We start from the raw sequence: 17,670 nt of genomic DNA, 5'->3' as shown, positions 1-17,670 counted from the left end.
CCCCCCCCGTCGGGGGGGGGGGTGGGGAGAGTGAGCGAGCGGCTGCGTGGTGCTTAGTTGCCAACTGAGGTTAAACCACGACACTCCGTTATTTATAATGAGTGATGGTGTATGTAGGAATACTTTCCCCCATACTTCTCCCCACTTACTATAACACACATTCCATTTCTGTGTCATGCCTCAATGCTATAATCACCTCGGTAACTATCGAAATCTTCTTTTCTTATTCCTAGTATTCAGGAAATAAAAGCAGTATTTCTGACCAACTTATCCATTTCTTCCTCTTTGCTTGCTTTTGTGTCTGGCTGCTTTTTTTGCTTTAAAAAAATCAAAAGAAAACCCAAACAAAAACAAACCACAAAAAACCCCAAAACTTTCTGCCTAGGTCATCTTTCTTCCCCCCCCTAGAATCTGCTAAGTGTGCATCACTTGTGATCTATGTGAGGCAGCATTCCCCTCTGACCAAGTTGCATAAAGTAGCATTATATTTTAAATTGTGATTCCTTTCCAGAAATTGATTTCTAAAGGCATGGATAATGTAAATATTACAGTTAAGCCTGAGACACAATAGTCAAACAACCTACTACTGAATCTACTAGTACTTTTTAGAAAAACAATCAAGTTTAAAAATTATTACAGTGTTTTCCTCTTCTTAGAACAGATGTGGCCTAGCAGACTGTCCTTTAGTTTGAGTGCACTGTTTGAACAGGGTAGGGAACAGATAAAAATAATAAAACATGGGATTGCTCAATTAAAAATTTTAATATGTCTACATACTTCTGAATATCAGGTTGATTTATCCAGAATGTCATCGGCTGGTTGTATTAAACTGTGCATAATACTGGCCTGTTGGAAAATTTGAATATGCTTCTTCTTTAAGATAAATGTTCCTAGCAATAAATAAAAAAAATGCAGTTAGTAAATGTTTTCTCATAATATAGAAGTAACCTGAGAAACCTAAAGAAGTTCTAATGCATAAACACTCATAAATGCTCATAAAACTCAGAATTATTAGAAATGGAATTTAATATAACTAGATCTTTTTCTCCAAAATGTATGACGTCTCAATATAGCAAACTTTTTTTTTCATCCTAAAATAACCTACCAAAAATCTCACAATGAAAAACTAAATTAGCACAATTCCAAATTTTTGCTTTCGTAACAGGAAAGCATCAGGTACTGGAAATTCTTTTGCAAAATGTATGTATGCATGCATGATGAAAAAAAGGAAAAAAAAAAAAGACTGGAAGAATAGAACACTGAATCTCTTGGGTGGGTTTGATTTTTTTTTCCCTTCACATATTATCTTCCTCCTTTCCCATTAGAGCAGACACAAGACCTGTCCACCAAGACACGTCCAGTGGTTAGCTAAAGAATCATCTAGTTTTGTCATACCTAATGGAAAAGCTCCATTTGTGCCATTAGCTTAACCTTGAGCTATCAGAAACTGGCAGTTCTACTGATACCCATCCTTTTTTGTTTCAGAAAACTAAGGTAGATTAAAGAAACACGTACTGTTTTACACCTGATAATATAATTTTCTGCATAGTTAATTGTATTTATTCTCCATTTTGCTATCTATATAAACAGTCTGTTGTCAGTGGAACACTTTTAAGAATTCCAGCTACTAAATTCATACAAGTCAGTAACAATCTCTTTGAAGATTGTTTAAATAGTACTGAAAAACACTTAAGCTGAATTGTTGATTTTTTTTGAAGTATAAACTTGTTACAAGTGTATTAAAAAAGTAACAAAAAATAGCAAGTAAAAAAGCTCTTTGAAAGCCAAGCTATTGTGTTAATGGTAAAGAGTTTTATTTGAAAAGAAGGAAACTCTTTTGGTACTTACTTTGATTTCTGCTCCTGAGATAGCTCTGCGTTTATGTTATCTAAAACTTGGCGGCGTTCCCGATTCTGTCGTTGTTGATGCCGCTCTAAAACCAACTGCGCTCTTGCAGCCTGCATACTTTGCCTGTCCCATTCAGCATCTCTTTGGCGTTCTTCGTCTTTTAGTCTCTACAGGAGTGAAAAAAATGCTTCATTTTCTCTTTATTCAAAGATGAAACAGTATATATAAAGTCTGACTGGTAAATTCATCCAAACAAACTTGCTTGCCTTTACGGAACACTAGGGGTAGCATCTGAAATAGGGAGAAAAAGCGAGCACTTCCAAACGAGGTAGGAACCCATGCATTAGGCAGAGGTAAGATACTGCAGATGAGAAAGCTATCCTTTTCCAGGGAGCAAGACAGACTCCTACCTCTGCACAAGGTAAGAAAACTAGGATCTGCTGCCTGGCAGAAGTAAGTTAATCAGTGGATTACTATTTCTCTCTGACATATTAGCTCTCTCTAAAAACCCAGAGCATCAGGACAGATTTTTTTTTTTTTTTTAAGTTCTTGTTAGCAGGAGTTCTAATTTCTTGAGGTCAGAAGTCAGTAGACATCAGTATGGCTTAGAATATAGCTAACTCAGTGTAATAACTGAGCCGCCAACACCAGATGAGTACACCCAAACTGCTTTTTCCTCTGCCCCTGTTATACTATCACTTCCTCACTTCTTGTCTGACATCACGTTGAACTGATTCAAGAAACCAGGCCTGCAAAAAACTCACTTTTCTTGGTGGGGCTCATTTTCTGCCATCTTAACTACTTGAATGGGTTCACTTTAGGGTCATAGGAGAGCCAGGAAAATGACAATTCTATCTTCTGCTTTAATAACAGCCATAGATAAGACATAGTGTAGCATACGGTATTGTAGGGATTAAAAAATAAAATTGAACAGCTATTCATTAGCTGTTATGAATCCAGCCTCTGCACTGAATGAGGTAAGTAGCTTCCTACTTCACAATACCTAGTCCTGTACACTCGTAACTGCATAGGAAGGGTAGATTTCTTCATTTTGATTGCGTGCTTCCATAGACCTTTAGAGCAGTGCTTCTTAGCAATATTTAGTTTTTCTATTGTAATTCTATCCCAGAGCATGGCTCATAGTTGTGTGGGATGGTAGAAAGGCTGCATTCATTAACTTTTAAGACTATGAAATATGCCTGAGCAGGATCACTGGACCTGCTCCATTTGTCTTGCTCGAGTACCCTTGAGCATGAGAACACTGCTCCGGCCTGCCCTGCCTTCACCCGCAGCTCCTGGCTCTTCTTCCCCTATGGAGCAGCCCGCTCCTGCTCATCCCTTGCAGGCAGCTCGTGCAGTCTCAAGTCCTAAACCGCACCATGAAGCCTGGGTCTCGGGCTGTGCAGGACCTTGCTCCTCAGCTGGGCCACCATGGACCATGCCCCAAGATCCCCCAGGCCCCTTGGCCCTGGGCTCCACAGCAACCTTCCTCCCAGCCCAACTCCAGGGCTCCAGCCCACTCCTGCTGCTCCATGACATTTCCCAGCTGCTTCAGAGACACTGTATTCAGTTTGATGGATTAAAGTTTGGGTAAAATTCACATCAATGGAAAACAGAGTCTTACAATGGGACGTGCACGGCAAACAATAACATTTTCTTCTACAAACATTGTCCATATTATTACAACCAGGAATACAGAATATGCACGTAAGCTTAAATACCAGTTTCTCCAGAACTTGTTGCTGTTGAGAGTAACGGATTGCCATCAGCTGATCCTGATTCATTCCCTTCCATCGATCTGTGATGACACGATGTCTACCAAAGGAACTGACTGCTTGTTCAGGGTTTTCGGAAAGCAAGTTTCCTTGAAGGAGACTGGAAATTTCATCCATGTCATCTTTCATTTTTTGATACTTTTCCAACTTCTTTCTCTCAGCTAGTTCAGCAGCCTAAAGTCAGTGAAAGGAGAGAACTGATAGTTTTTCCAAGAGAAAATATTAACTAAGGGATGCAACAAAGTTAGCACATCATAACGGATTTCTTTCCCACTTGCATGCAGTTGTCAACAGCATCATATACGAATACTATGATCATGGTTCTATTGGCTAAGGTTGAAAATCTAACAGTATACATTTCTTTAATGTTGTCATATCACATACAGCAAGTAATTTGGGGAAAAATAATTTTGTTTTATAAGAAAAGCCAGAATTAAATAAAAAATAATTTCACATTTATCCACAAGCAAATACCAGTTGATATTTGGAGGCCACACACAATATGGAAGAAATTTACGATAAAAATTTACTGTCTTGAATCACTAGCCTTGATTTATATTACACATTAAATCTATGCAGAGAGCATGGTTAAGCACTCATAACAAACAAACAGACAGGAGATGCCTATGTTAAGCCTGAAGATGCAGCCTTGAATCTGTTCCCTTTGCGGATACAAAATGCAAACTTGAATCATATTATGGAATATATCTGTAGTATTAGAAATCAGAATATGCATTTCCTATGGAAATCACTGTTCCTAATGTCCACTATAAGGTCATAGTCACCTCTTCAGAGGAAATTTTCCCCTTACAAAACTCCAGAAAGCAAATATGATGATTTTACTTCAAAGTAAAATTTTACTTTGAAGTAAAATCCTTTACCTTCCAAAGAAGAATTAGGCTAAGTAAACTAATTTGAAGTAGAATGATAACGCTATGCATCATCCATTTCTCATCCTGTCTTGTTCTTCTGTAATGCGTAAACTAAACCATCTGGAACAATGCATAGTGCCAGCTTCCATCTGGACAGAGGACAGGTAACCTCCTTCTTGCTAGGCCACAAAGAGCACAGGTTGCCAGACCTGTCTCTCGCATATGTAGCTTTACGCATATATCTTGGCTGCAACAGATCAGTGGATACCTGTCTCTCCAGTTTGTCCAAGATTGTCTCATGCTCTGTTCAGAAATCACTGGCTTGAGAATATTCACCTTATGAGTTAAGTAGAAGAGCTCTGTACTTCTCTTGCCGATTAGTAGTTCACTGGTTGGCACACACACGTTTAGAAAGTGGATAAGGGCAAATGAAAAATGAAGGGTTATGCATCAAGAAAGTCATAGCAGGTAAAATAGTCTTCTACGGCATATAAGGTGAAGTTGAAAATTAGCAGGCAGAGTAACTAGAAGATACAAACAACTGAGAATGACAGGACTATCTAGACACACGTGTGGGAACCTGTTCCTTTGCAAATGTTATGGAGAAGAATCCTAACTCGGCAAGCACAGTGATCCACGCCACCAGAGGAGACTGCTAACCTGAGTTTATCTCTACATTTATATTTATGGACTTCGAGTTTGGATGACAGCAGTTCTCCCAAATCATCAGGCTGTCAAAGAGTGACTTCTATTTGCTCCAAGCAAACATGCACAACAACCTGTCAGGGACTGGACAGAATAAGAAATAACAAATAATACCAAGTACCATATCCTAGATTAATAAATTCCACAGCTGAAAACAGCCTTGAGGTTTCCATCAAAATAACGAAAGTATTTGATGTGCAAACAAACTAATAAAAGATAAATTCATTTTTTTAGAATTATAAATTAGCTAAGCCACAGTTCAACTTAGATGATGCAGAAACCCTCATATTTAAAAATACTTACCAGCCATCTAATGGGAACGTACACTGTAGTCTAGAGCAAGAAAAGAAATGTCTGCTTTTAGACAAATGGAAAAACTCAAGCAAATCAAATTTCACGTGGCAAAACACCAACTTCAGATCTAGTAATTACTGGCTCTGCCATCATAACATGGAATAATACACTGGAAACTAAAGGCCACTTTTTCATCTCACTGAAGTCAGTGAGTACAATTTTTACCAGAAGTTTAAAGCAATTTTTTTAATCCAAAATGTGTTTCCCTGAAGTTTTTTTTTCCTCCAGAAGAGTCAATAGTAACTTGACAGGAACTACGACATTACAATTTCCAAGAAAAAAAGAAAACAAAAAACCCAAAGATTTTCAATCATCCAATATTTTTGGTAGACTGAACCAGAATATCTGGGTATGTACTTTTAGCTTATTAATACTATGAATCAAGCAATTATTTTTAGTTCTGAAAATGCTCCAGAGTAAATCACATTTTTTAACAGAAAGTCCTTTTGGATGGGCCTCACATAATTACTGGCCTCAAAGCTTAAAATGTGTAATTTTTATTTAGATCACTTTATTAATGTCACTCCACTGTGATCTAGCAACAGATCCAAAAAAGGCACTTAGACCTCGTAACCCTAACCTTCTCAGTAAGAGGGAGAGCCTAAAATTTCTGAGCTGCCTGGGAATCTCACTGGAGGAAACTCCCAGCTCTATGCATAGCCATGCGTATAGCACTACTATGCAATGATTAATGACACTGTAAAAGAAAGATTTTAAACTTGGAAAATGCATCACATTTAACCTATCAAGTCAAATCCCTAATAAAACATAATTCATTGGTGTAGCATGGAAAAAAAACCAGATGCACAAATAGATGCTCCTTCATTTATTTTGATTTGTGATCCAACATTATATACCTTCCCTACTACTAAATGGTTCCTTTCGCTGTTGATTCAAGTCATAAAGCAAAAGAAGAAATGTACATAGAAGCATTACAAGGCCAGGGCTTCACATGCTTAGAATAAGACCAAGTCTCGAGTGTGTCAGGAACTAACTAATGCCAACACAGGACTAAAGGAATGCACAGCTTCTGAAGTCCTTATCACTAAGTCACAAAGCTCACAGATGACCAGAGTGACCTATCCAGGGTCTTAGGAACTTGTGAAAGAAGTATTATTAATCTGTACAGTAAATACAACTCCTTTGTCTGTATTATAGACACTTATCTCATAGTAGAGAATTGCACATCCAGCACATTCAAGCTAGGAACTTCTGCTTAGCAAGGTCTGTTAAAAATCAGTACGTGCACTACATTTCCTCATGCCTGAAAACATGGTAAAAATGTTGAAATATTGATGATTCCAGACGCTGAATATCAAGAATAGGATGTAAGTGATAAAAGATATTTGCACAGCACACTTCAAAGAATGATGAAAAGTTACCATTCTTCTTCTATGTTTAGGCACGCAAATATTTCATTTCATGTGAAAGAAAAAAGGCTCCACAGTTAATGCAAACACATAATTTACTCAAAGCCTCAAAAGCTATTTCTCTGAAGTGGCTGCTGGCCTGAATGTGTTAGTAACGACATAATGTTGGGTGAATAAGGAACCAGAATAATGCCATCAAATGTCCATGGTAACAACATTATCGGGAAAACTATCGAGCTGTTGTGGTATGCCCAGGAATAAATTCTAGCTACATAAGGTCTATAAGATTGTTAACAAGTCTATAAATATGACATCATTAAATTAGAGATCCTCTGTAATCACATCCTCTCATGTTCTTAGCATTATCTACAAACTGTCTTGGAAATGACTCAAGTCCTGTGCTATATGAAGCAAGAAGACTCTTTCTTTCTAATGTCAAGAATACAATTGGTGTATCTACCACTGTACTGCTAAGCTGGGCATTCCCAAGTGTTATTATCCTTAGTGAGGAACCTCTTTCTGCAACAGTAAGATTCTGCTGAATGATGAAAAGTTACCATTCTTCTTCTATGTTTAGGCACGCAAATATTTCATTTCATGTGAAAGAAAAAAGGCTCCACAGTTAATGCAAACACATAATTTACTCAAAGCCTCAAAAGCTATTTCTCTGAAGTGGCTGCTGGCCTGAATGTGTTAGTAACGACATAATGTTGGGTGAATAAGGAACCAGAATAATGCCATCAAATGTCCATGGTAACAACATTATCGGGAAAACTATCAAGCTGTTGTGGTATGCCCAGGAATAAATTCTAGCTACATAAGGTCTATAAGATTGTTAACAAGTCTATAAATATGACGTCATTAAATTAGAGATCCTCTGTAATGACATCCTCTCATGTTCTTAGCATTACTACAAACTGTCTTGGAAATCACTCAAGTCCTGTGCTATATGAAGCAAGAAGACTCTTTCTTTCTAATTTCAAGAATACAATCGGTGTATCTACCACTGTACTGCTAAGCTGGGCATTCCCAAGTGTTATTATCCTTAGTGAGGAACCTCTTTCTGCAACAGTAAGATTCTGCTATGGAATCACAATCACATCAAAAGAAGTGAAAAACGTTATCTTCTAGTCAGGACTTTGGGTAGCCTTCATTTCTGTTACCTGGCCTGCCAAATTAAAAAGCTGCTTACATATCAATGACTTCAGAAGGAATAACTGACAGTTTAAGTTAGTAGTAAAAGTCTTCTCTTATACCAAGGACAAAAGCAATGTTGGTATTCCTGGTTAAGACATACTTAGGTGAGAGAAAATCTGAAAGGAAGGAGAGCATTACTTTTCTAGACACTACACACACTTAAAATGCTTACAGTACAGGATCCTTCACCACTGGGAAATATGGTACCAAACATATCATCAATTCATTGTCCTGCTAATTAATTCCAGAAGAACAAAAAGAACCATTAGCAATAAGCTTGTCAGCAGTAAAGTCATTGGCAGTGGTATTATGGTAAGTGGAGGAAGCTGAACCACTCTCACAGGGGGCAGCAACATCAAATCCTGTAATGAAGGAAGGCTGTGATGAACTGAGATACCCTACCTTCAGTCATCTGCTGGGATTCTTTACCGATTGACTAGCAGACTGACTAAAAAATGTTTCTCCTGGAGTACATGACTTGCTGGGTTTTATGTTGGGTTTTTTTGTTTGGGTTTGGTTTTTTTTTTAATTTAAATATTTTATTTTTTACATCCCCTAAAGATACTGGCAACCTTAAGGACTACAGATGATGGCCATGGAGATAATGATTGATCCAAAGCTAAATTCTAGGAAATTTCTTCCCCTCTGAAGATGCATTCCCATATTATACTTTATCCAAATTACAATAACTGCGGGTTGCCTTAGAAAGGGTGCGTTTGCTTTCTCCCTTCCTTTACTGCCACCTCAGACTGTGCATTCACTCCTCCCAGTCAGATCTAGCAGTCACTCATTCTAGACCAGAGTTCATTTTCTTTTGAATTTGAGAAATGATCTAACACATCCTGAAGCTTTACGATCATTAGATCCACTGCAAGAGACACAGCAGAAAAAAAATGAATGAAACTTGGGGAACAGGAAAAAGGAGTTCCGCTTCTGGCAGTCACTGACAGGTAGAGCAGATGTGGGTAGAGCAAAACACAGTGTCAGACTGCACCTTCAAGAGGTTAAGGTCTTCAAACCAGCTACTTAGAATGCTGAAACTGCTGGAGTCTTCTGTTCTATGCATCTGAGGACAGATACAGAGATTTATTCTGTGAAGTTCATTCCCAGGCTGAATGCCCTAGTTTTCTCTCTTGGGAAAAAGATGCATAGAAATTCCCTCTGTAACATAGCTTTCTCTTAAAGACAACATCACTGAAAGGCCTGGCAACCTGAAACCTCTGGCTTGCATGTTTAATAAAGAAAAGCAGCAACTGTGCCAGCATATCATTTCAGGGAAAAAGAAGAGCTTTTCTCAACCATTCAGCAAAAAAAGGAAATGCTGAAAACAGTATCGTGGTCTTAACTACCTACCTCAGAAAGAAAGAAAAAGAGCTGCAAGCTGTAACTCCAATCTATACAACATAGCGAGGGACAATAAGAACTAAGAGGAGACTGTTGCCCCAACCTCTGTTATCATGCCCTTATGTTAGAAAAAACAAAGAGTAAGTCTTTTTTATATATTTAATATGCACACAAGGCAGGTAGAATGTACATACCCAAACATTAAAAACCACACCAAACACAAACCTCCCACCCCATCCCCAAACCGTGTCACAAATTCAGGAATTTTTACATGGAATCAATTGGTATGACAACAATTATTCGGGATACTACAGCTACCCTAAGTGCACCAGCCACTTAGGGTACTTTTGTGGCTATTCATATAAAATACTGTTCAGCAGCCATGACTTCAAGCAGTAAAAGCCTTTTCAATTACCTTGGGATATCGATAAACAAAATTATATGCCAAATGTGCCCTGAAAGGCTCAAGCAACACTTACACAAAGGCTTGCACGCTTATAGACCTAACCCAAAAGATACCATACCTGATGTAGGTAATTTACATGTGGCTTATTTTGTTGTGACTAAATAAATTCAAAGCTAATTGTTGTGGTTTAATCTCAGCTGGCAACTGAGCACCACACAGCCACTCGCTTACTCCCCCCCCACTGGTGGGATGGGGGGAGAGAATCAGAAGAGTAAAAGTGAGAAAACTCGTGGATTGAAATAAAAAGTTTAATAATTGAAATATTATAATAAGAAGAATAATAATTAAAAAAAATATACAAAGCAAGTGATGCACAGTGCAACTGCTCACCACCCGCCAACCGATGCCCAGCCAGTCCCTGAGCGGCAGCCCCCCCCAGCCAGCTTTCCCCCAGCTTATGTACTGAGCATGACATCACATGGTATGGAATATCCCTTTGGCCACTTTGGAGTGAGTTCTCCCGGCTGTGCCCCCTCCCAGCTTCTTGTGCCCCTCCAGCCTTCTCAGTCGGTAGAGCATGGGAAGCTGAAAAGTCCTTGACTAGCGTAAGCACTGCTTAGCAACAACTAAAACATTGGTGTGTTATCAACATTATTCTCATCCTAAATCCAAAACACAGCACGGTACCAGCTACTAGAAAATTAACTCTATCCCAGCCAAAACCAGGACACTAATTCACACCAAATATAGTTTAAGCAAACTAATAGTGTCCATGTAGCCCTTTGAGCTGTATGTATAAGCTGAATGGAAAAAAAAAACCTGTGCAGTAAGATAAAGAACTGGAGCATGACAGATAATGGTACTAAGACAGACAGAGAAAGGTTCATGACATGTTTCAGTAGGTTCCAAAGCATGCTTGGAACCAAGAGACATGTATGCAAATACCAAGGAAGAAGCCAAAGTGCCAAAAACAGTGGGTGTGGGGAATTAACATAAGCAATAAAGACAAAAAGCTACTGGTAGTAATGTTTCCACGCAAGCAAAAAGAAAAGCAGGCAGACACAGCTAAGATTATCCAATGACTGATACAAAACCAGAAGGAAGCATGGGAGACTTTTGCTGTATCCCAGTTGACAGACTAAAAGTCCCGGAGATACTGGGGAGTTGTTGCTGCCCTCTAGTCAGCAAGGAGGGAGAACTTTGGCAGAGGGTAACTAGACAGAGGATAGCAAGATCCTTGCAGAGGACAAAGTGAATAAATTCTGTCTTCCAAGGCTTTTCAGTAATTGGAAGTTAGCTGCTAAGAAAACTCTGCAAAAACATCATTACTCATTGTACTTTTGCTCATCTTATTTTCCTTCTGTCTCTCCACTTTTTTTAAAAACAAACAAACAAACCCAACATTAATTTACCTGGGTTCTATTGAAATCTTTAGTAGCTGCACAAACAGCACGCCTGCTTTCTTCTTCTTTTCGTTGTTGCTCCATAGTCTTTCGGTCAAGTTCAATCCTACTCTTGTCATAAAGATGATCTAAATTAATTAAAATGAAATTTAGTCAATATTCATGGACATGATGTGCCATATGAGTAAGCTACTATAAGACACACAGAGAGAAAGACAGACAGACAGAGGAGCTACAGATACAGTAGGCTGAATTACATAACTATTTCTGAATCCTACCAGAGCAGCTTTCCATCTTGGAATTTCAGGTGACTCATGAAATCACTTTATTACGTAACCCATCTTGTCTCAACAGTTAGACAAAGTTAAAATGAAGTATGTTAAGTACTGCAGAAAAAATGTTTCATGACAAGCTAGAACAGAAAAATCAGTATTATTTTGTCTGCTCTAGAATAGTAAAGATTGAACAATTTGGTCTGATGAAGTAAACATACCATCTAGCATGCAAAACATAGATGGTTTTTCAGAATACTCTGATACTTCATTTGAGGTGTAAACCAGAAATGAAATCATCATGTTATTAAATATACATTTCTTAAGTAAGATATTGAATACATTAGAGCTTGTAAAGTAAAAACTGCTGCAGTATTTCTAAAAGCGGAATATTGAATATACTAAAATACTGCTATGTCAGACTCTGACACAATAGGCTATACCAGTTTTGTCAGATACACCAGAATTTCAGAAAAAGCAGATTAAAACCTTATTATCTTCTTTTGTTACCTGCAAATTTTTGATCAGCTAATGCATTCTTCCAGTCTCTCTGTTGCTGAAGAGACCACTCTCTTAACTGCTCCTTTTGAAATTTCATCCTCTGATCATAGTTTAAGTCTTCACCCATAAACTTCTGCAAGCCAGATACAGTACATCGAGGATCATTGTCTGAAAGTCGAGCAGGTCTATCCTTCTTCAGGGCTTGCGGATCAGACAGGTCAAATTCACGTCTTGTTTCTGGCTTCTGAAAATTCTTCTGAAATTCACTGATAGCCTTATTTATGTTTCTGATATCATTTTTCTGTCGTTCCTCTAACATACACATGATCTTGTCATTTTGCTTCATTTCATTAGCTAGAGAAAAATGAATGCAATGAAAATACAATTCTTAGAAGGGCACATGTATCATGGAAGTGCGCATGTAAGATGGAAAATAAAATTCTGAAGAGGAATAAATAGAATGTCTTCAAACTTTTATAACTTAGGAAAGAGTATTTGATCTATGAGTACCAGCCCAGCGAACACTCTAATGTTAGTAATACTTACTTACAAAATACTTCCAGTTTTCTAGGAATCGGTTCTTATTAATGTTACAATGAAATATATGCATGTGAAACAGACAATAAGAAATACTTCTAGAAATATGAGGTTTCATTTGAGTAAAACTTGCAGTAACACATGAAATATACTATACACTAATTCTCATTTACTTTTAGTTTACAGCTGAAATACATTGTTGCTTGTCAAGAAAAAAATTAAAATCGGGCTCCCAATGAAAGGAATATAGATAGCTGTTTCATAGTTCCAATGATTTTTCTAATCATAGCACCAAAAGAATTGGCTGGCACTAGCAGTTTTTGAAGAGTTTAATAGCTCTTGCCCATTTAATCAAAATGCTGTAACTGATGTAGTTTTAAAGGGGAAAAAAAAAAACAACCAAAAAACCCCAACTCAAAACTAGCCATTCTAGCCATTTAAATATAATTCACAAGAAAAGATCATTTCCTCTGCTGCCAGACTACGCACTGCTTCTGGCAGTTTCCTAGGAGTCAAGAGTCTGACAGGTATTCTGCCAGGAAAATCACAAGCAGCCGTAGAAGCACAGCATGGAAGTTGGCAGCTGCATTCTAGCTCTTCTTGAAACCCACGGAGAGCTCAGTCTGTGCGACCTTTTCACATGATACCACAGGAAAGCATTCCAAACACAGAGGGCCACAAAGGGTTTTGAGGTCAGGGGACACGGCTGAAATACTTGTGTGGCTATGTGTTCTGACTCAGCAATGGCTCCTGCTTAGAGACCTGTTGTACATGACTCATGCTTCTAGCAATAATAATCTATAGAGGATTCTATAGAATCTATATATTCTACTGAAGAATGGCCAGACAGAACATGGGCTTACTCTACAAGAAAGCAATCAAACAAATTTGCCACTACTATTCTGAAAAGAACAGTATTAAGTAATTTAAAATGCTCCCCTATCTTCAGGTCTCTAAACAATGCTATTTGTCAACACTTATTAAAAGAAAACACTGAAAATTCTGGCCTATTAGGAAATGTATACCAGTTTAATCATGTCAAAATAAATCTTCAGATACTGAGGAAAACACATACTGTACCAATGCAAATGTATGAACATAAATAGGACCACACATTATAGTATTCAGTTTGCATGTCTGAATTTGGAGAAAAACCTACAATTGCGCTTATATATATATCTCTCAATTGATAGATTTATATAGATAGAGACATATAGCAAGAGTCAAGGAGATAGGCTCCATTTGGAAAGAAATATGGCAGTTTTGAAATACTTCAAGGGAAAAAGAAAGCAGGAAACAGATAGTAAATTACAGTTAACTCTGCACAGAAATATCAGAATATCTATGAATATACCAAGTTCTTCATCTCGTGCTTTTTCAGCTGCTTCTTGAATTTTCCTATCCTTGACCTGGGTATCCAATGCATCTTTATCAACCTATTAAAATGAAAAAAAACAGTTCTTTAAGAGATACTATGTTTTAACTATTAAAAACAGGCATTGCCAAGCTACATTCATTCACAGTTGTAAGAGAATGATATAAAACCACTACCAGCAGAGTATATACACCTCACAATTTAATGCAGGCAACGTAAAAAGAAAATTCAGAAACAGCAATATTCTTGTTTGTTTGCTTCATTTTAATAATCATAGGTATATTCTTGCACCAAATCAGGACAAAACACCAAATTTACATGATATATAGAGCTATAAATATAAACATTTTAAGCTGCATTACACAGAATATGTTTTCCCCATTACAGCTGGCATTTTTACTTAGTTTTTCTTGGTTTTCTGCTTTCATTTATAAAGTGGGTAAGTATTTTGACAGTCAAGATGACTGCAAGTTGTAATAGTTCAGATCTGAAAAAAATACAGATGGTTCACTAAAAGTACATTGAAGAAATAATGGGGAATGGAAAGAAGTTTTCCAGTCTTATCTGATAGAGAGTGGGATTCATGTAGTTGCCAAAATGCAATATTGGGTGCCATTTGAGATACATGCAGACATCTACAATGAGCTGACAGATACAATACAGAATATTCACATCCCTGGAGAATGGTAGCTGAGCAAGGCATAATACTCTAAGGCATATCATCAAATGCTAGCAGCCACCTACATTTTAGGCAAAAGAATTGGGTCCCACATTTGTTGACAGAAGGTGGCAAATTAATAGGCAGAAACCTGGATTTCTTTTTTTTTTTTTTTTTTTTTTACTGGTCAAATCACTTAACATCTTTAAAAGATTTATCAAAAACCAATGACAATTCTTCAAGAATCTGGTAAACTATTTTGATAATCTTTGCCTAAAAACAGACCTAAACAGATCATGGCTGAAAATACACATTGTTAATGCTGTAAAGGACTACTGACTATACCAATCAGGTAAAGAGGTAAATCTGTAAGCAAGGGTGAAACCCTTGCTTATGAAACAGGGTATCACTGTCCAAAAACAATGGTGTCGCTGGCATTAAATATCAACTCATTTAGAGGTCTCATTTGGGAAACCAAGCTTTCAGTACAACTATAGGAAACACTGTTAAGAGAAATTCAATACGACTTCATCAGTATTTTCTGGCAATAATACAGGTAAGTCAATGTATTGACTCGTGTGTGCAAATTCCGTTATGCTATCAGCTCTCTCTCATTAGAACAGCTTTCACTTGACAAGAATACATCCCTAAAACAACCTTCCTAGTCACATAAAGCTACAGGTTTAACTTTTAAGCATTAAAATAACAAATCCCTTACTATGAACAGTTTGAAGCAGCTAATTTCTAATCTACTTGTATTTATGTACAATAGTTCATATATAAATGGGAAATAATTTTTCATTTGGACTACTCATCTGAACTCTTTTGGGAAATTACTGATTTACTGAGGATAAATTCTTAAATCTGTAAGTGAAGAGAGCAGTATCTTACTTTTCCATTACTCAGATGAGGAAACATACAGAAGTCAAAGTAATAATAAAACTAGTAATAATCAAGAAAAAAACCTAAAATCTCAGTTCCCATTCTACTTTCCAGTCAGTATATTACCTCCCTGTTTTTGAACTACTCAATCCCTGCTTAAGGATTTGTGGTGTCTAAGTCAAATACCACCTTGATTTTTTAATTTTGTCAGAGACAGCTGCTCAGCTAAACTGGTGAGAGAGAGAGAGAGAGAGGGAAAGCAAAGAATCTAAAACCACATCGGAAATACTGATATAGTTTATCTCTGTATAGATTTGTTGACTCTTCATGCTTTGGACTTGGCCCAGCTGAAAAGCACAACAATAGCCCCTTCTGTCAGCAGTCATTGTTCATCCAATGAATAAGGTACATTGAATGATGCTAACGAAAATATTTACAAAATTCCTCCAGTGGGCTCTCCTTCATTTTAGATGTTTGTCTCATGCAAGTGTATCGATCAAAACCTGATAAGTTAGTTCTGCAAAAGTATTTGGGAAAGACCTTCAGATGGTGTACTTCAGTATTGCTCAATAAAGTACACCAAGATATGCTATTTCATTAGCTGAGAATTTATGGTTTACATTTCATTTTAAAGGCTCTAGAAAAGTCATCTTACAGAGAAATTATGTGTTTCCTGATGAAGAAAGTTGAACTATCTTACTATACCAATCCCACATCTGTTAAAAAAAGGTTATTAGCTCCTTCCACTTAAGTATATTGTTGGCTACTGAATGTGTCAGGATGCTGTATCAGGTGGACAACCTGTCCTGTTCATCAAGTGGGAACTGCTACTTTGCTGTGCAACTACAATGACTCCTGCATAAGAGTGACAAGAATAAATCCAAGGCGCTGTCAGGGATAAGGTGAAGATATCCTTACACTGACTTGAGACACGTTTCCGTACCTGAGACAAGATGGATCAAACTGACATCTGTTGCAATTCTACCAGTCCAATGAAGTCAACAGATGGGACTTATTTTCATCAATTCTAAATTTGATTCTACGCTAGTTAATGCTCCAGCACTTACACGATATATGCATTAACACAGAGCACTCAAAATACTTTACAAGCAAAATGTAAACTTACTGCACCTCACAGCACTCTTCCCTCCACGCACACACACAGAACCTTAATGTGGGCCTTTGGACACGTTACAGGAAGATTAAATGAACTATTGCATCCAAAATTTAAATAGGTATAAAATACAACACAATTTTCTGACATTCAGTGTGCAAACTGCATAGGGGACTCTAGAGAAAAGCCGCCAGACTGAAGCTATCATCCCCACAAATCTTCACAGACTGAAGGGCGTTCACATTCTGACATCCACGCCAAGAAAAATCAGACACATCAGTTAATTCCATATACATAAAGATGGCCTGATGGATCTGTCTTATTTTGCCTGATGCAAAATAGGGACCAATCGCAGGATCCCTTTCATCAATAAATCTCTCACAGCACTGATTCTAGCTTCTAGTGAGAATCAAACAGATGAGGGACGTATCAGCACAGCAGATAGGTAAAAACCACTTTTTATGCCACTTTTGTGCGAGCTGACTTCCTGATGGATCTGTCTTATTTTGCCTGATGCAAAATAGGGACCAATCGCAGGATCCCTTTCATCAATAAATCTCTCACAGCACTGATTCTAGCTTCTAGTGAGAATCAGATGAGGGAAGTTATCAGCACAGCAGAGAGGTAAAAACCATTTTTTATGCCACTTTTGTGCAAGCTGACTTTGCAAGTTTCTGGCTCACCCTTAAGTAAAGCATACTACATTGTTAACTCCTACACAGATACTGAAACACGGGGCTTGATCTTTCAGTCCTGTCAAGGAAAAATGAAATCTTGCCCTTGAACCCCACAGCAGTGAGACGCAAGTCCCCCTCAGAATCTCTCACACACACACGCCTTCCGCGACAGCTGCCAAAAACAACTTGTTGACGATGCGTAAAGAGTATCAACTAGCTTTCACCATCAAGTTTTTAAAAGCGCCTCAGCCCTCTAAAAGACGCACCAGGGCGTTTTCTCCCCGCTTCCCCCACCTGGAACCACGCGCGCTCGCACTCTGGGGGCGCTGAGGGGGCCCGCGCTTCCCGCAGGGTTGGGCCGCTGCCTCCCGCCCTCCCCG

General features: G+C 37.9%; 1 protein-coding gene across 1 annotated transcript; it reads right to left on the bottom strand.

The window, feature by feature from the left end:
* Nucleotides 1-808: 808 nt before the first annotated feature.
* Nucleotides 809-14,353, bottom strand: RIBC2 (RIB43A domain with coiled-coils 2). The gene is made up of 7 exons (XM_009323657.1): nucleotides 14,345-14,353; nucleotides 13,939-14,020; nucleotides 12,057-12,401; nucleotides 11,284-11,402; nucleotides 3,570-3,797; nucleotides 1,849-2,015; nucleotides 809-890 (listed from the first exon to the last, which is right to left on the bottom strand). The coding sequence occupies exons 1-7, from the start codon at nucleotides 14,351-14,353 to the stop codon at nucleotides 809-811; spliced, it is 1,032 nt and encodes a 343-aa protein (XP_009321932.1).
* Nucleotides 14,354-17,670: the final 3,317 nt, after the last annotated feature.

Source organism: Pygoscelis adeliae, unplaced genomic scaffold (genome assembly GCF_000699105.1).
Source record: "Pygoscelis adeliae isolate BGI_AS28 unplaced genomic scaffold, ASM69910v1 Scaffold215, whole genome shotgun sequence".
NCBI classification, from domain to species: domain Eukaryota; kingdom Metazoa; phylum Chordata; class Aves; order Sphenisciformes; family Spheniscidae; genus Pygoscelis; species Pygoscelis adeliae.
The sequence above is the reverse complement of the archived record's forward strand: the minus strand, read 5'-3'. Positions and strand labels throughout refer to the sequence as shown.